The sequence below is a fragment of the Citrus clementina genome, unplaced genomic scaffold (genome assembly GCF_000493195.1).
Source record: "Citrus clementina cultivar Clemenules unplaced genomic scaffold, Citrus_clementina_v1.0 scaffold_8, whole genome shotgun sequence".
Classification (NCBI taxonomy): Eukaryota; Viridiplantae; Streptophyta; class Magnoliopsida; order Sapindales; family Rutaceae; genus Citrus; species Citrus x clementina.
Genome location: NW_006262022.1, coordinates 23,564,500 through 23,584,793, shown reverse-complemented (window position 1 = coordinate 23,584,793; position 20,294 = coordinate 23,564,500). Strand labels below are relative to the sequence as shown.

Below are 20,294 nucleotides of genomic sequence, written 5' to 3'. Positions count from 1 at the left end.
TTATTCATTTTGTTTGATTTATGTTGTGTTATTTTTATTTGTGACTTTATGGTGTTGTATGTTATTCTAGGTATTCAATTATTTTTATTGAATTATGATTGGATTTTATTTAATATTATTATGTAAATTGTTGAATTTTAAATTATATTTTAAATTTTTACAGATCCGAATATTCGGAATATCCGTCCGCAATCCGTGCGGATATTACCTGCATTTTTTTTTTTTACGGATCCGAATGCCGTTTCGGATATAAGAATATCAATCCGGATCTAGATCTGGATGCATGTATCCGAATTTGGATGCACTTACATTCGGGTCTAGATCCGAATTTTGCCATCTCCACACTTTGCTGAGTGGACGGCGCCATGCGATTCCGGCATCTTTTGGGTCAAAGGGAAATGGGCTGAAATCATTGGCTGGGGGTTGAGAATAAGAGTGATTGAATAATTTGTTAATGGGGTTTGCAGTGATGGATGATGAAGCGTAGAAACAAGTGTCAGACTGGGCATCACGACGTCGTTTCTGGGAAATTTGAGAAAATGGTTTTTTATTGTTTTCGTGAAGAAATGGTGATTGACTGACGAACCGTATGCTAGCTTCCATTGATTGGTGTGGAATTTTTTCGTTTTTCTAGTTTCAGAATTATAAGTAGTTGAAAATGGTTGGTTGCTCAATGCAATTTGTGAATTTTATCACTTAACAGTGACCGAATTCAAGTTGTACTACTTGTACTGAATTTGCCTTTAGTGAAATTGAATTTGAGTTTGAAAATCAACCAAACCATCAATGAATGGAAGTTTTTCTCAATGGATTTTTTTTTAAGGCATTCATTTTGGGTAAAACTACAATTTTATATTTGGGGGGTAAAAAAGTCATTTGTTCAATATTCGGTTAGTTCTCTTAATAACATGCATACGAAATGGACAGGTGCAAGAAAATGCAATTTCAGGTGGATTGACAAAAATAGATATATATGTATATTTTTAAAAAAAAGCACAAAAAACAAGTGGTTAATGGATAATTACACAAAAATTAAATAAAAAAATCAGTAACTATTATACTAGATAGTATAAGAAGAAAAAGATAAAATTATTAATTAATATCATTCCACCTTATTCGTTTTGTCTTTCTTCTTTTTTATTTTGTACTTTTAGCATTTTTCTTTCTTATATTCTATTTTCACAAGATAAATTTTTAATATTTTTACTTTTTGCTTGGGCTTCAAGGCAGGAAAGGGTGAGCAGTAATGGATTCACCATGTGACCAGCGAGGCTAAAAAAATAAGATCAAACGATAAAAAAGAAAATTAATTTGAGTTTCTATTTTACTCTTATTAAATCTATTAAAATAGCCACCATAAATTTATAAACCCATAAATTTAAACTATAAATTTTAAAAATTATAAAACTTACGCTTTAATTAAAATAATAATAACTTATTGCTTAAAACATAATTCTATTCTAAAAGATAGAATTACCTCTTTCAATTTCCACAACAATAATAGAGGAAACATTTTTAGCAACGAAATTTGTTTAGTATCATCACTTGCCCTCTTTCAAAAGTCCTATGAAGGTACCAAGCATAGGAAGCATAGACAATTCGACCCTTCCATCCCGGCAGCATCTAATTCCCATCCTCATCCACTGTAAAATCGTTGTTATAACAATCATTTAACTTACCTCTCAATTTCTCCATGAGTCAAGGGTCCAGTGGCAATTGCCTGAACCCAGTGTGGGAGTTTCGAACCTACCATTGTTTGTGTATCTCCGGTCTCTCAACCCTTTCCATGCTCTCGCATGCTAAAATATTCATAACAACCATTCTATGGAATTCTTTTTCAAACATCAACCTCATCTCATCTTCCCGGGGAATGTTGGCATCCCACATGTTCAATAGTGCAGAGAAATAGAAAAGTGCATATCAGAACCATGTGACAAAGTTCATGTTTGCGATTGATACTGTAATTTAAAAAGTATAATTGTTGTGGAAAAAAAATCGTAACTATAAAACAAAAATTAATAAGATATAGTAAATATAATTTTTGAATAATAATTTTGACAAAATTATTGAAGATATAATATATTTTTCATCATACAACAAAAAAATCATAAAAACATTGTTTCCAAACTACAACAACTAATGTTTACCAAATACTTTAATACTGTAACTTTTAATTTACAATTGTCGAACTTCAATCCCGAACAGGACTAAAGAAATGTACATTGTATGATGCATTGATAATAGCTTGGATAAAAGGGACCAAGGGTTATTTGAAGTTGAACCTCATAACAATTTATTTTAAGTTGAACGAACCCCATAACAATTTAATTGTTTAATTGTAATCAGTCAAGTTATTGATAGGATTTGCCTAAACAAAAGGAAAGCACATTGATTAAAATAAGGTAAGAAACAGACAAGGGACAGCACATCTTCAACTTTACATGGTCCTAACTCATTGAACCTCTTGGTCCCTTTTTCATCTTACAAATGTCTACTAAAAATTCAAAAGTGACGATATTGAGAAAATTGGAAGTCACACCATGACAATAGTTGAAGCAAAACCAAAGAACTTTTAAATAGTTTTAGATCTAATGTTAGATTTGATCTTATACCGAAAAAAACATAGATCCTTTTAAAAAAATTAACACAACTCCGATCACTGTCGAACGCAAATTCTTCGAAGGAGTCAAAATCCTTTTAGTTTCCTGAAGCATAAGTCACCATGTATGACTTTACTTGTGTTTCTTGGAAACAAAAATTTTGTAACAAAAGTAAAGAGTTTTTAGTGTCCCACTCCCACCAAGCAATAGTGACATCTCAAAATAAAAAATGACCCCTTTTCGGAGTAACTGGTGTCTCTTTCAGCGATGTTTCCTATGAACAATCCAGTTTCGGTTTCTTACAAATTTTGGCTCTTTCAATTTTGATCTCTCCTCCTCTATTCTTGTGTTCATACTTGTATGCAATGAAACGATACTTGTAATAGTTGACTTTTAGTAGCTGCCAATAAAGTAAGTTGACCCATTTTGCTCTTCTGTCCTAATGGACGATGCACTGTTCAATGTTGAGGTTTCAACAGCACTCGACGCGGCTTTGCCAAAAGTTTACATAACCGATCTAAATCAACCGGTTCAATTTTGGGAACCGATTTGGATATATATATATATATATATATAAATTTATAATTTAAAAATTACGATACATCACTCCCAAACATACCCTATATATAATGTCTAAAAGTGAAAATAAAATTAGCCAAATCAGCTCACTAGCTACTATAATTCGATTAAGGATCGGTTTAGAAAATTTTGAACCAAGTCTCATTTATACCCACTCCTATTGCCAAAACTATACAATTGCCATTGCTAGCCTGTCTTTATTCTCTTTCTTTCTGAATTTTGTCCTCTTTGTTAGGAATTGTGCATAAGCCAAAGCCCATCAATCCAAATTGCCTGAATTTGTGTTTTTGGGCCCATTGGCCCAACTTGGCAACCCCATTTCACCAACTTAAAATGGGCTGAAATTAACAAGTAGAGTTCGGATTGGATCACACTTCCACGAGAACTCATTAAATATATGAGCCAAGCTATTGGCACTCCTGCATTATTCTTACAAAACCCCCCTTTAAATAAAATTATAATTAAAGACAACTGAAAATTAAACGCATATAATTTTTTTTTTCCCAGTAAATTACTTAATTCATAATCAATCCTTTAAAAAAAAAATTCTATATGTTACTTCCTATCTAACGAAAATAAATTGTACAAATTTAGGATAATCTATTATTTTCTTTTGATTGCTTATTGATTAAATATTTTTATACTTAAAATTGCTTTGAAATTATAATTTGAAATTTGTATAATTTCAACCAATGATTAATACTAAAAAACTTATTACCCATATAACTTTTTAATTTGTGTGTAGGGTAATAATAAAATTGAAAATAATGAAAAAGATAGCACAATAATACTTTGAGTTTTAACAATAGAACAAATCAAATGAAAATTGAGAACTTAGAAAAGTATATCTAAAAAAAAGGGGTATTTTCAAAAATAAAATGAATATAACTAAAAATAGGGTCTTATGAAGAGATTAGAGAGGTGCCAATAATCCAACTCTAAATATATAATGTTGTAACCCATTTCACCAACTTAAAAGTCCCTCGAATTATACTATTATTACATAATTTAGACTTTTAATAGATCCTTAATTGTAATATGTCGAGGTCAAAACGATGACAATTAATTGGAAAATAATAATGGAAGGTGTGAGTTACGATATTATATTGCAAAAAACACATCATGAGCAGATAAAATCGACCCAATTATGGATTTGATTATGATGAGAACAAAGGAATCTTCAATTCTATATTCCACTCCATTATTATATTCCAAGCCTATCTTGAAACATGAACCACAAATAAAATAAACAAAATATTGTTCTAGCTTGATGGGCATGGTGCCTATCCGCCTCTCGTTTAATCTTCATTTTATTGTTTTGGAACAAAACATTTGTATTTTTTTTCGTGGCCTCTTGTACTACGGATAGCCCTCGTCAGTCTATCAAGCACTAGTTTTTGTTTTGTTTTTGTTTTGTTTTTTTTTTTTGTTTTTTTTTTTTTTTCTCCCAACTCAAATAATGCAAAGATTACTTTTGGTGAAAGCGACTGAAAGTGACATAGCGAGTGCATTATTTGTTTACCAATTAGGCTAAGAAACTTTAATGACTTTAACCAACTCTTAATGGCATTTCTCACCACTTGCTCAATGAATACGTAATCTTCTTTTTTGCTCCTTATTTGATGCTCTACATAAATTTTTATTTTACTACAATATTTTGTACATGGAAATCCCACTTTCATGGATATTTTTTTTAAAATCTTTTTGTTGAAATTTCTAGATAAGTGCCGATGACATATAATAAAGTCATAAAGATATATATATTAATATTGGGATCATAAATGGGTTAGATTCAAATAAATAATAAAATTTTCGTATTTGTATCAATGGGATCATTAATTCAAATTTTATCTATATGCGGAACATTAAAATTTTCTATTACAAGTCACATTTTTTCTTCTAATATTTTGCAAAAGGAAAATATTATCAAAAGAAATCGTATATTTTGATTATTTAATGCTGTAACCATATTACTACTAGTCCTTTGAAATTAGGAACTAAAAATAAAACTAGGCTAATGGAATGACCAAAAAACATTGACATACCCAGTTTTGTTAAATTCAGCATAATGGCCTCCCCCTTCGCATGGTTGAAAGAGATCCTCTAATTTTTTATTTTATTTTATTTCTTTTAAAGAATAGCATATGAACTCTGTTAATCATTGTTTGTACAAAGAAGCTAGATTCTAACCTCCACCCTAATTGTTCGGTAAAAGCACAAAGAGAATAATAAACATTAAAAAATTTGTAATTAACTTTTAATCACATGCAACCACGTGCCTACCAGTTAGAAAATTTTCCCTTTTCTTAACATAGGCCATGCCCATAACCCAATTTTTTGCCTTCATTGTATTGTCTTTTAATAAATTAGCAGCATGCTCGAGTCCTACAACTACAGGACTCATGATTTAGGTGAGCCTTGTAGAGCTGAATGCATCCGATCCAATAAAGATTCCATTGCAATTGGAGCTTCCTTTCTGACAATGTTCAGTTTGTTAACAACTATCAAGAACTTGAAAATCTCAGTTCTTTGTCCGTTAAGAGTTGGCTTATTCTTCTTCTTCCTTTTTTTTTTTTTTTTAAGTTTTAGTTGCTGCGTATTCTTTAAGGCAACAAATACACAGGTTCTTCAAGTATAACACTTGCTTAGAATTCAGTAAAGCTGATTGAGAGAACGAGAGAACAAAACATTCACAAATGACACTAGTAACCAAGCAATGGAGGGGGAGTACAATCACTATAATTTTTTTATTAAGAAAAATGAAGAGAGAACTGTGTTAAAAAAAAAAAAAAAAAAGCAACCAAATTTTCATGTCGACGAATTGAATTCCGTTAGCAAGCTCTTATTCCGTCAGTCATTTACAGACGCCAGGCCTCTCTCCATACGTCGGAAAAGAATCAATGGCGCGAGCGAAGTAACATATTACATAGATATACCTTCATACTTCTATTCCTTTCACAACTTTTTACATAACCAAAATACAGGGGGAAAAAAGGGGAAATAATAGTAATAATAAATCGTCAATCCTTCACTAAACCAATCTGTCGGTTTTGCGAAACATGTAACGACAGTTTCTCAAAGGAGAAGGCAAGTTTCAGGCTGCTGCTTGAATTGTTGTTTCGCTTGCTGCTGAGTCCAGTAAGCATGGGCAGTCAGGACCCTGTCAAGGAGTTCTTGTGGCACAGGTTCTCCTCGCCTTTGCTGCGGGGATATTCTTGCCGTGTGCACTAGTGTTTTCCACTTATCCTGGACAAACCCAAAGAGGAGAAACCATCAAAACTGAAACTAAAATAATGTGACAACCAACATTTAATCAACAACCCACATCAAGAAGATTACAAAAGAATACAGCTAGCCTAATCACTACGAGCTGATAAATAAATAAAAGTTTTATATTATAAGCAAAAACAGAAAGGGAAAAGGCGGGCTAATGCCATTTGACAAAAAGAGGCATGTAAGAGAAGAATGGGGAACAAAAGGTATACAGGACAAGTCAGTGTAAAATGAGATTTCAGGAGATTCCTTGTGGGACAGTTGTTGTATTTACAGATAAAGCTAAAAGTTTTAATAACAAGGCTATGAAGACCATCTAATCATTTACCTGTGGCACAAGCAACTATATGCCTTAATAGAATAACATTTCTGCTCTTGTGGGTCCAAGACATAAAGTAGCCTTTTGAATTTTAAAAACAGATTTAAAAATACAACAGTCAGGGAACAATCAAACAATTTCATCGAAGTTACAGCCCCATAAATTACAGTAGAATTAAATAGAAGAACGATTGGGCAGGAAAGGGTAAACTTTTTGAGGGAAAAAAAAATGTATTTGAATAAAGAAAGAAAATGAGAAATGCTCTACTTGCCTTCAAATCCACATAAGTTCGATGCTTGGCGTTATCAAAAGCTCGCAGTTTAACATCACGCCATCTGTGGATCAAAGAAAACATTAGAACCCCATCTGTAACAAAGTTGAGTCAGTTGGCTGGTAGTTCCAAAATTACAATTCAAAGCAAGTGATCCCTATAAAATTTTACTCGGGTATCATTCCAGAATAATCCAAGATTGGCAAATATCTAATCACTTTGTCACGTCTTACAAGCAAAAATATAGCATTTCAACAAACCTTCCAGTCCCAAGTTTCTCAACAGCTTGAACAAGAGCTTCAACTTCAGCAACAGAGAAAGGTCGACGAATTCGGCGTTGCACTATTTCGGATCGCTTGGATTTCCGGTGCACTGGAACCACAGCCAGTGCCTCCACACTCATTGCTGGAACAGTTACCAGTGCTTTAGAGTCCTTTGTGCTTTTGTCTATTGACATGTCAGTAGGAGAGGGTGCTGAATCATGATCACTTTCAATAAAGTTGACAGCATTGGCCATTTGCAGCTCAGGCACAGCATCACAAGTTCCCTGGTGAACAACACCTGGAGCGGGTGGATACCTTGTACAAAGAGAATTAATATAAGCTTGAGTTACCTATATTTCTTCACGTTTGACCTAGATTCTTGCCTCTAGAGGCTGATAACTTAAAATGAAGAAAACAAACATTGCAAAATTAGCTACATGAGAAATCAAGTTTGTGGGGGAGTGTAGAAGCAAATTCCTAATACCTGGCAAGAGGCTGAGGTGCATTGGAGGGAAGCATAAAGGGAGAATCTCCACTGCACAATGGTGGGGGAGTTCGTGAAGTCTTAGGCTCCAGGCTAAAACCCAAAACATCCTTCTGGTTATCATGAGAAATCCCGGTCTGAAGTAGCGTTTTGTTGTCATCTTTGACCTTCTTTCCTTGAAGAAGTACGCCAACGCGTAATCCGCCTCCAAGAATAGCATTCACTGCCTCCATAACCCTCCTCTAAGAAACAATCGCGGGTATCAAAGAAATGAGAATGCATTGAAGAAACCAAGTTGTTGATGAATGAAGCCCATCAATCAAATGGCAAATTGCAATAGATGCTATCCTTCACCATGTTGAGTATATAGAAACAAAGCATGCATGTATACAAATATATCAAAATACACAGGTGTACCACATAAATTATGATTCTTCAAAACCAAAAAATAAAGACATGCAGACATCATCCTTCAGTCAGCCAAAATGACAAGAAAGCAAGGAATGGAAGAAGACTAGATGTAGAACAATCTCTAAGCATCATCAACCAATATGTTTTGACACCGAAGTAACTGCCAACTGCATTTATCAAGATCATCAAAATCCAAGACCGTATACCTTCAGAGAACCAACAGTTGCAGTCTCTGGTAGTTCAATAAAAAGCTCTGGCACCCTGAAAGACTTGATCCTAAGTTTCACTGGGCAAAAGGAAAGACATCTTCGTGTAAGAATATCTTTGAATGTCATACAACAATCAATTCAAAGATGTTCAAATGAATCACTCCATCAAAGGCTCTCATACCGTGAGAATCCCTAGATTGAAATGATGTGTGTGAACCTGCCACTGAAGATGATGCGCCAGTCACTGCATAACAATTTAGAATTGATCAAAGACTGCAGGTAGCAGTAAAGCTAAATCCAAATATAATAAATCATCAAAACTTAAGAAAAAGCATGTATCTTAATATACCTTCATGCATCTTTGCACACAAAGCAGAAACATCTCCATTGATGCATCTCTCAGGTGAAACACAAATACCCTCACTACGAATTTTTCGATCATAATTTGGTACTGAGCTACAGTTAAAAAGTCTCCTTTTCTTGATTGGATAATTCCGTTCAGATCTTATACTTCTGTAATAGCTATTCCTATTATGGTAAACAGTCTTTAGATCACCATCTGAAACCATCAGAACTTCCATTTATAAGATAACAATAGTCAGATTAGTGAATCATGTTTAAAATACTGCAATATAATCTCAAAATAAGGAGAGACAAAATGATGAAGGAGCCACTTACTATCACAAATTAGCCACTTACCAGTATTGGAAAGTGTTGCATCCTTCAATTTTGGAGCTACTTTCCAATATTTAGATGCCAATATTTTCCTTATTCTTCTGTCCCCAATACGTGGTGCTGGCCTAAAGGACCTTTTGGTGGTGTTAGGGTGAGTACACCCTGAGGAATTTTCGTCATCATCTCTACTAACTACATTTACATAATCCTGGCTAGCAGGAAAAGAAATATGGGGACTGTGGTCCCCGCACAAAGGCGCCTTGGCACTACTATCTGAACTAACTGCAGGAGGTTTCCCATCCCAAACCAATGGATCCTCAAAACTGCACCCATCAGCCCTAGTACCAAGTTGCACCTTTGCAGTCTTATGTGACTCATCTTTCATAAACTTATTAGTTTCGGCCTCTACTTTACAGTTACCATACCCCATGTACCCAGATGGACCCACCTCTACTTTGCTAGCTAAAGTTCCCATTTCATTCTTGGGTTTGCCATTCACCAACTTCTGATCACCAAACCCCTCAGAGCAATCAGAAGTTGTTATTACTGAGGCAAATCCAGGATGGGCATCAGCCTGTTGACATGATGGTGGCTTAAGACTACATTTCTGATCATGAGCTTGTGAGACAAGATCAGAGACAAAGAATCCCCTATCACAGCTCCCTTGATCACATGTTTCTACTTTCAATTGTTTGTTTTCGTCCTGCATTGCTTTTTGCTCAATCTCTTTTGCAACTGCAGACTGATCTTCATCACTAGGTGTGTTACTGGAACTAGGAGTACATTGTTTCTCAAGCAATAACTTTCCAGCTACGGTGGCCAATAAGTCAAATGCACACATTTGATTGTCTTCAGCTCTTTTCTTGAACGAACACCTCTTCTGGAAAAAATGATTGTCATGGATCAGCAGAAGGAAAACACAGAAGTGCAGAAATAAATTGGGCCAGACAAGCATAGTTGAATATATTACCCTAGCTGATCTGGTGGCTCGAGGTGTATAAGGCACCTGATAGCCATTAAATCCGTAATCTAACCTTTTCTGCAACACCATATCTCAAAGATCACACCAAGAACAATTCAGCAAACAGCATTCTTAATTTATTTTCCAATAATGGTGCACCACGGAAATCTTAAACCCACAAACCCCTGAAATAGTACCCAGGGAAATATTAGCGTAAAAGTTTTCATGCCTTACAGAAAATGTAGAAGTGACAACATATTTACACCCGAAACTGCTTCTATATATTAAATTATAAGCATCAATGTACCATATCATACAATAGACCAAATTTCAATCTCCTAAATGGTAAATAAAATAGAACGGCATAAATCAGTCAAAATCCTTCCATTTGCACAGAAAACGGTTTCAAAATTTGATAATTACTACCAATTCTAGGGCCTTAATTTGATTAAAAGAAAACAACCAAGACAAATTCATCGACACACACCAAATTTCACATAGAAACCTATTTCCGCAACTACCATCAGATCCACATGATCTGACCTTCTAAAACCAAAATCACTAAAACCCAATACAATAATCAATAAGATAAACCTCAAAAACACAAAATTGAGTGAAAATTATATGCAGATGCACATATGGGTAACTAACTAGAGGTGCATAAAAACCATTAAAAACCAAAAATTCTATTAAAAAAAAAACTCCTTCAAATATATGAAATTTTCTCAAAAAGATAAAACCTAAACCACAACAAAACCCCGAAACAGAGAAGGATCCAAGCATAGAATCCATAGAATTATTCCAGACTTGAAAGACAAAAATTAGGGATAATTTGGCCAGTTTGCAATCAAATTACGAAAAAAGGAAAGTGATCTAAAACCCTGAACAAAGATCGATCTCCAAAACTCAACAGCAAATTAAAAAAAAAGTTTTAAAAAGTGTAAAGCTTAGTCATTTGTTAAAAAATGTTGAGTATTTAATATAAAATATTTGGTGAAATATTGAATTATCCGTCAAATCCCAGATCGAACCCATGAAAAAGTCCCAATTGGGGTCTAAAAACAAAATCAACAATAAAATCCCAAAACATCAACCAATTTCGCAAAAGAAGATGAAATGAAAAATTAAAAACAATAAAAAAATAAAATAAGAATAAACATTTTGGTGCCAAAAGTAGTTGGAAGCAGGGCATTTCGGGGTTTAAATTTCCTTTTAATTGAATTTTTCCGGCACCCAAACACAATTGTCACCCGAAAAAAAACAAAAACAACAACATTATTTTAAATTACAAAAAAAAAAATCCAGCCAAAAAAACTCACAGCAGTTCAAATTCCTCACCTCTGAAAGCAATTTATCGTTCAAACGGGAAGCCTTTAAGCGAAATTGGCAGAAATGAAAAGATCGGATAATTGAAAAAGAGAAATCAATTCGCTCAATTTCTTTCCAAATCCAAAACCTTCCCTCATTTTCTAACCCATATTTTCCCGAGAAACAAACAAACAAAACAAGGAAACAAATCCACGTTTTAAACTCAACCCATCAAAATTTACCTTCTCAATTCCTCTCTTCAATAAACAAAAATTCTCTCTTTTTAATTCTTTTTCTTTTGTCTCTCTCTCTCTCTCACCGATCACCAAAACCCTCTGAAAACCACCCAACAATTTGCTTAAACCCCAGCACTTATACCATTGACCCTTGTCACCGAGCCTATCGGTAAACACCCATTTCGCTACTGGCTATTGCCGGTTTCCATTAAACCACCTTAAGACCGGTTCTTCCTAATTTGGTGACCCTCCAATTTTTCCTTTGTGCTCCGATTCTGCCACGTGGAAGGTTGCTGTATCCTGTGGCCATGTATCGCCTTCCACAATCGAAAAAAACGTTGGGTCACAAAGATACCGAATTTTTGTACTTTATTTATTTTTACCTTAATATTTGGTAGAATCTAGGGATGTGCACTTAGCACTCAAAATTTTGTATGAATTAGGCATCTTTTTTTTTTTGGTTCACGGTCACACAAAAGTTTGGTACAAATATATGTAGCGCAGAAGCTCAATCTTATTTTGCTGATTATAAAATGTGAATGTATATGTAATTGTCAGCAATTCAATATTGATTGTGAAAATTTCATGCTAAATTGTTGTGAATCATATAAAAATTTCACCCACAAATATTCGTGACGTATGTATCCACATTGTATTATGAGTTTTATTATTATATTCTTCACTTTATTTGTAGAATCTCGTTGTTGTATATCAAAATTTTGTTAAGAAATAGGGGATTAGAGGACAATATTAAGTTCAATAAAAATTGGACGTATAAATCAAGGTCTTAATTTGTACTCATGCGCAAATTATGGGCTTCAACCACGTTAAAGTACAAATATTAAGGTCAATTTTGGATAAGTTTGAGGAAAAACCATCATTTTTACTATTCAAACCGATTTCTTTTTTTAATTACTAGTAGAATCACACTTAAAGACGTTGGAGAAAATTAAAAATAAATAAATAAATAAATAAACACGCTCAATTAATAAAATAAATAAATAAATAAATAAACTTGTTCAATTAATCGTGCTAGAGATTTACCGCACGTTTAATTTAAGGACGAGGACAGGGGAAGTTACCGCATACAACTGAAAACTCGCAAGCCAACGCCAGCGGGGCAGTTACATAACCATCACGTGGCAAACAGATCTGATACCAATATTTTATTCTTTTATCAGATGGCGGAGATTCTCAGCCCAGATCTACAGGGGATCTGATGTCCTAATGGGCTAATACACAAAATTACAGGGGCGTTTACGTCATTTAAGCTTACATTTTTCATCGTAGATGGTAGGTTGATTGAAGCAGTTGTTAACTTGTTATCCCGATAAGCATGTTTCGTACTTTTTTCAGTTGTAGCAAGTATTTGTAGCCATATGTTTTTGTGCCACGTTGGATCTGGTAGAAGACAAATTTTATGACGTGGCAAAGAGAAAGGTTCCTATTGGCGGCTTTTTGGTCAGTATTATCAGGACGCTTTTTTTTCCTTTTTTAATTTTTGGGTGGTATTTGTGCGTGTTGCGGTGGTTTTAAATTTTAAAACTTTTTAAAATTTTGAAACGAAAGGGAGCGCAGACTAGCCTAGGGACAGGTGGTGCTATCATTAACAGTGACGGCGTGAGGGGAATCTCCGTTTGGGATGGAATGTCCGACGGCAGGGTTGCGTCTCACGTGGCAAGTCAAGGATAAGGATCGTCAACGGCGTTATGTTCGGGGATAAGGCGTATGGGGGCTTGTGGTGGGTCCGACGCTAGTGGGGGGCCCCATATTGGATTATTCGTTTTTTAAGGTGTAAAAAATTTTCGGTTCTTAATTTTTTTAAATGAAAAAAAAAGACTAGTAATTAATAAATGAAGCGAGCGTCTTATTTGATTGACACGTGGCCAAAGGTCCGAAGTTATGGGTTAACCGAAATAGAAAAATATGTTGGAAGTTTATTTGTATTCATTTTACGTGTTATTATTATTTTGCGTTGTGGATGGGATTTATTCAATTCTCTGAACCACAAAAGGCCATTATTCTTTTACCGATTCTTTGGTAAGTGGTAGTTATGTCCACTAGGTGAAAGAAAATTCTGAATAGAAATGAGATTAATTTGGATATTAGCCATAACTTTATTGACGTTATTTTTTTTTTATATTATTTAATTTATTGAATAGTTGTTTTTAATTGAACCAACAAAATGGATAATCAACTTGATTGATTCACTTAATTATATATTGGAAGAATCTTGTTTTGCATAGCAAATTCGTGTTTTCTTTCGCGATAGGAATGATCGTTTACTTAAAAAATTGAATTAGTTCGAACCATAGACTTTCTAATTTGTGTAATCATGTGTTCTATCATTGCACTTCATTAAACCACTCACCAAACGCCCTTAGAACAACATCTAAGTCATTGATTAGGATGAAATTCTGTTTTTAACTCTTAATATTATTCAAATCATCCTCAAGCCAACAATTTGGGTCAAATCTTTTAATCTAATTATAGTAGTGCATGTTAAAGAACTCTTTGAAAAGATAAATTATACAATATATTTATAAAGTTGTTATACTATATATAAATTGGTCATTTATCATATTATCTCATTAGCCATTTTCATGTGGTGAATTTCTCTTTTTTATTAACATATTTTCAGATTTATATAAATAAAAAATTTTCATGTGGTGAATTATATGAGTTTCACACGTGAGCCACATTAGGTCAAATGCAAACTTTGTATACTAATAATATTAAAGTGTAATAGATGACACAGAGCAAGTAAAGACTGTCATCGTTGTTTTTTTTGTCCCAATCTCTTTTTGCCTTAAAGCGCCAATAACAAGATCAATTTTTTTTTTTTTTGAAAAAAATAATGTCATTTTTGTAACCTTATCACAAATAATATAAATTTTTTTTTATAGGGTTGGTTAGTTTATAGTTAAACATAAATGATTTAGTGGATAATTTATCCCACCACATAGATCAACAAATATTACATATAAATATTTTTTTATCTAATACCGAAACCGTCGGTTAAATAAATAACGCACTATAATGTAAGTAATGTCCCTCATTACATCATTGATAAATAATTATCATTTGATGTGTCAATCTATATATATTATATACTTCCACTGTACTCACAGAGTGTGAAGGGGACTAATTACGACAGAAAATCTCTCACTTTTAGCGCAAAAATTAGACTGAGTATGCGGTTGGCAAAACCGAAGGCTAAGGTGAAATCAAAATTCCATATAAATTAATCAATCATTAATTGGTCGGCCGCTAAATGCGAATATATCTGCAAGTGTTGCAAGGGCATGACTTCTTCATAGACTTGTTGCATCGATTAAGTTAAAATGAACTATGATTATGATTAAATGAAAAAAAAAAGTTTATTGATATCTTTGCTTTTTCCAAATCTGTGATGAACAGTTACAGTTTATGCACCGCAGCAAATGAACTAACAATTATTACTTGATACTGGTAGATAATGGTTCAATATAAGCCCCATAACAATTTACAAGTTGGGTATTTAATAAATAATCTCTCAATATAAAGCCAACCTAAAAGAAAACAAATTCTACAGTGATAAAATGACCTATAAAATTAAATGCACAAGGATATTTTCACTAAAATAAACAGAATCGGTAAGCACGCAAAATTTAGTCAGTTAATGGAACTTTTTAATGACAAAGAATATTCAGTTTTATTTTGAAAGGAGTTGATATCTCCTCGTGATTGCAGTTTAACTCTGTATATTTGTATAATAGCATGCAGCTTTGATCTCAAAATAAAGAAATAAACATGCATGTTTTTCTATTTAATTATTTAATCGTTAATTTTTATTTGAACTTGAAATAATTAATTTTTAATCCATCACAAACATAGATTTGGGAGATTAATGACATATGTACTGATTGGTCCTTATCATGGAAGAAAAGTTACCTTCATTTGGTCGTTTGATCATCCATATATAATGAAAAAAAAATTGCATATACAATTATTATTATTATATATAGTTATTAAATTAAATATAGACAGTTTGGAGATCGCAGTTTAATGAAGTTTATTATTAGAGTTCCAGCTCATCAGTTATGAAGATGGGACAACCAGACATAACATGCAAGATGTTAGAAGATAGAAATAGGGGTAGGGGAGCCTGTTAGTGTTACTACCAATGTGAACTCCGGCTCATTTGAGCCTGTTAAGTGTCAACGAAAGTTACAAATAATTATGCTAATTTCATTGTTGCGTTATTCCAGAGCTAGCTCTTTCATGCCATAAAAATTTTCACCTTCTTTTTATCTTGCACATCTTTATTAATTCCTTATTATATCTAATCTAATAACCCACCAACTTATCAAATAATAATAATAATATAATAATAATAACCCACAATCATTTCCCATCTGTCAAAATTAAAATATTTTTTAAAACCCACGAAACCCCGTTTATACGCATGCATGTTTTGATCATGAATGCATTGAAATGAAACGTTAAGAACAACGAGCAAGCCAGCTACCTTTATAGCAGTACCACGCGTACTAATACGACAATCTCTGGTTTGCCTTGTAAGCTTTTGCAGGCTTGGCTGGATGGAGAGAGAAAGAGAGAGAGAGAGAGAGAGAGAAAAGATAAATAACTACACGCACACACATAAAAACTCCCCAAGAAAGCTGGAAAGGGGCGGCATTTGTTGTCTATTAGATTGAATGCATGAGACTAGATTTTGCATTGCATGCAGCAGAATGGAGGTAGAATAAATACGTATGACTCCATTAAACTTTTTAGAAGCCAACTCTATTAAATTTGTACTGCAGATTTGTTGTTTTCTTTTGTCTTTCTGAGGTTAAAAAGTAAGTACAGTACAAATTGTAGGAGCTGAGAATGGTGTGATTAATTTGCATGAGATGGCTAAGTGACATATGTGCCACCATGTTGACTCGTGCACAGCCAGCTAATCTTTTCATGCTGGCTGTCATCGATGGGGCACCACAACAATCCGCAGGACAAAATACAAAAAAAAAAAAAAACACACACATATATGGGTAAAGGAGAAAATTCCCCGCTTCCCCCCGGACCCCGAAAAACTACACCTCCACCGTATTAAAAATTAACAGTTATATGGTATTATTATTATAATTGTTGTTGTTATTATTAGAGTAGTGTTTAGCGTAAAGAAAGATGAGATAAATTTATCCTCTCTCTTTTTCTTTTTTCTTTATTTCTCTCATATTTCTCTATACTTAGCATTTTTCATCTTTTTTATTTTGAGTTTCATCTGTTTAGATTTTAGACAGATGATTTTGGTGTGCATAATTTTTTTTGGTATATTAAACTATTTGATCACATTGGGCTCCGACTAATTTAGATTCGAGTCGGGTGGGACCACTACAGTAGCAAAAATTTCTCAACACGTATTTAACGCAGCTGCATTCCCAAGTTTCGAATCGTGAACCTTAGTTAAGATAAAACAATCTCATACCAATTAATTTACGCACTTATTGGTGTGCATAATATTGATCTACACGCTTATTGGTGTGCATAATATGATAATACATTAATACTAACATAATTTAAATATCCATTCATTTTTAAGCCGTGAGATTTAATCTTACATTCTTAAATCAACGGGGCTTAACTATCAACTGACACAAATTTTGGATTTAGGTGTTTTTAAATGTGAAATATAAACTTTGAGTAAAATTGCATTATTTTGTTTGATAAATGCATTAACTTGTGTAGCAATAATTATTGTGTTTCTTGTTTAATCACATTACTAAAGTATATTTTATACATGTATACACCATTGGCAAACGGAAGTTAAAAGAAAAAAATCATAATATATCACATTGGGATTGAATGTTGTGGTGGTTTGCTGACAATCTCGGAAGCCACAATGATTGGATTTGGAAACGAAAGTCACGAGAATGTAAATCGTTGAATTATCTATTACGGGCAAGCAAAAGCACCAATTTGTTACAAATTAAAGGGCGGGAAAGAATAACAAGTTTGGAAGAGATTATAGTTTACGGAACTCTTTGAGCTTTCTTGACGTTAAAGCGACTATCAACTAACTCATTCATTAAATTGAAGGTCAATGGAGATGGTGTGACTTGGATCAGAAAATTCCTTGCTTTTTATTTTTTTGTTTCCTTTTCTGTTCGGTGGCACCTTTCAATGCGGACTTTGTAACCTTATGATGGAGAAGAGAACTTGATTCTTATTTTGGGTAATCAATCAAGAATTAATATTTTACTAATAATAATAAGATCAGGCTACGGTGCAACTGTGGTACCGTGCCACAGTTGCATCTAGCCGTTGGATGCAGTTGGATTGGTGGAGTCCACTGACATCCAACGGTTAGATGCAACTGTGGCACGGTGCCACAGTTGCACGTAAGGTTCCCCCATAATAATAATATTAAACTTTTTAAATTTTACAAGATATGAAAATTTATCATCAATTTTGCTGTTCAATATGTACAACATCTCCTAAAATTTATTGGATTCATTGTTGGTACCCTTAAGTTTTCGCTCTTAACTCCTATCTTAAGATATTTCATATATAATATATAAAAATTTGAGGCGTCAAATATCGACAACGAAAAATTTAAAACGATAAAAAAATTTAAAATTTGAAATAAAAAGAATGTGAGGGACTGTATTGTAAACAACGGTACGCTATAATTGCCTCGGTAGGTATGTCTTTTAGCTTTGATACCCAAAACTTTAAAACCAACTTTTAATGATGGCATTGTTCGTGCTTGTTAGAGTGTTTGACTAACAACTGAAAAATAAGTACACTCGGAAACTTAACCATGAAGTAGTCATGAAATTTTCTAAATTGGATTCTGGGCTACAAAGCAAGCCTCATGGGCCAAGTTCCCGGCAACATATGTATATGCTTTTTGGTTGTTGTGAACATAGGAAGCATGCACCTTTCACTGGAGGAGCTTGCGAAATAAATGAATCTTTACTTCTCAGGGGCCAGCACAGTAATAAATTATAAATGTATGATGAAATCGATCTTGAAGATTTTTCTGCTACAAGAGTGGGAGGTTGATAACGATGATTCACACAAATTCAAAATTTAGATCATGGGGCCAAGTAATAAGTAATTTTGCAGATTTATTTAAAATTTTGATCGTGGGGATTGTTATTCCAGTTATTGAAAGAAAGCATGGCAGCGCCAGCGGCTAATACCCCTTCCCTTCTTTTAATATATTCAATTTGCTACTAATCTTACCGCCAATACTCACATCATCCCTGCAATGGTAACCGATAAAGACCACACACACACACAAAAAAAAAAAAAAGGTTACTCGAAAGAAGAAGGTGGAGCACAGAATTTTCGGCATCAGGATTAGATACTTGATAGGATTGATGAATGAATAAATATACTAGGATCTGTCATTGGGACGTAATGCATGGTAGCAAAAAAACAACACATTGCTTCCGTATCATCCCAAGAAGATCTATCTACTAACTGCAGATGATCCAACAGGCATGGGTTGAATGCGATTGATCTATAACATCAACCTCATTAGTTCATTATATTTGCCATTGAATTGGCAGATTCCCAAGTCACCTCAAGGCGTAGATGTAATTTCCTCTGTTAAATCGAACCATCGTGGGGTAAACACTATCTCTTTTAAGAGTAACACGGATTCTGCAAATGACGAAAATTACATGAAATGGGTAAGTCTTTTGCAAGATTGGAAAGGAGTAACAATGAATTAAAGTTGTTATTTGTTAATCTGGTTGCAGTCCAAATATAGCTTTTGCTTCTACTTCTTATTGGCAAAGCAAAATCCATTATGAAGGCAAGAAAGATCAGATGATTACTAGCATAAACTCCCTAATTGAGCCCAGCCATCCTATTTCCCCCAACCAATATAATAACAACAGTCATTTCAATTATTTTCAACCTCCAGAATACAATAACAATAGTCATTTCAAGGACTTAACTAGACTCTCACCTTCCAACAGGGTAAAAATCAACAGAACTCCCCAAATATTTAGTTTTTTAACTTTGATGTCACATCATAAGTAAAGTGCTCATTTTCAGATGCCCAACTCCTATTGGAGGAAGATGACTAACCTGATATTCAGATGTATATAGACAAATGATGAATAATATAACAATTGAGTGGAGAGAAAGAGGGAGGGTGGTCTTTGCACGTTCTATATTAGCTAACCTAATTGAAAAACTAAAGAGAGGAGGAGAAAAGCAGGACACACTCTGTTTGGTGGGAAATTTGGTATCTAGACTAGTAAGCACGTGACACTTGGGCTTGTAGCCCAGTGGTGAACCATTGCCCTCAAAGTTAAGCATGACTATGAGGTCAATGGTTCGAGTCCCCACGGATTCAATCTCCCTCAATTAAACATAATTGTGTGGAGATTTCTTATAACGTCTTTCTCCATTGCGAAATGCAAGTGGAGTAGAGACATCCCTCCTCTGTGAGGGGTATTTGGATGGGCATGTACTTCATAGAATAAAAATGTAATAATATAAGTCCCATGTATATATATCTTATTGTAAATATCAGTGTAATGACCTGGTGTCATAGCAGTTGTATATATCTCTGTGTAATACAGTAACCAACTGATGCTTAATCAGTTTAAAAAAAAAAAAGACTAGTAAGCACGTGGTCAAAAGAAGCCAACTAGAATGCAATTAGCCCATTTGAGCCAATGAGGATGTAGGTTTCT

At 33.8% G+C, this 20,294-nt stretch overlaps 1 protein-coding gene across 8 annotated transcripts; it reads right to left on the bottom strand.

The window, feature by feature from the left end:
• Positions 1–6,080: 6,080 nt before the first annotated feature.
• Positions 6,081–11,681, bottom strand: LOC18035362 (telomere repeat-binding protein 5). Of its 8 annotated transcripts, none has more exons than XM_024178789.1 (10): positions 11,365–11,681; positions 10,055–10,230; positions 9,088–9,964; positions 8,759–8,983; positions 8,591–8,653; positions 8,407–8,486; positions 7,790–8,031; positions 7,303–7,620; positions 7,043–7,106; positions 6,081–6,425 (listed from the first exon to the last, which is right to left on the bottom strand). In XM_024178789.1, exons 2-10 carry the CDS (start codon positions 10,133–10,135, stop codon positions 6,255–6,257), a joined length of 2,121 nt encoding a protein of 706 aa, XP_024034557.1. In that variant the 5' UTR covers positions 10,136–10,230; positions 11,365–11,681; the 3' UTR covers positions 6,081–6,254. The 8 variants fall into 8 exon arrangements, with proteins under 8 accessions (XP_024034557.1, XP_024034555.1, XP_024034558.1 ...); XM_024178787.1 differs by having other exon boundaries at positions 11,384–11,681; XM_024178790.1 differs by having other exon boundaries at positions 8,759–8,968; positions 11,384–11,681.
• Between the last annotated feature and the right edge of the window lie 8,613 nt (positions 11,682–20,294).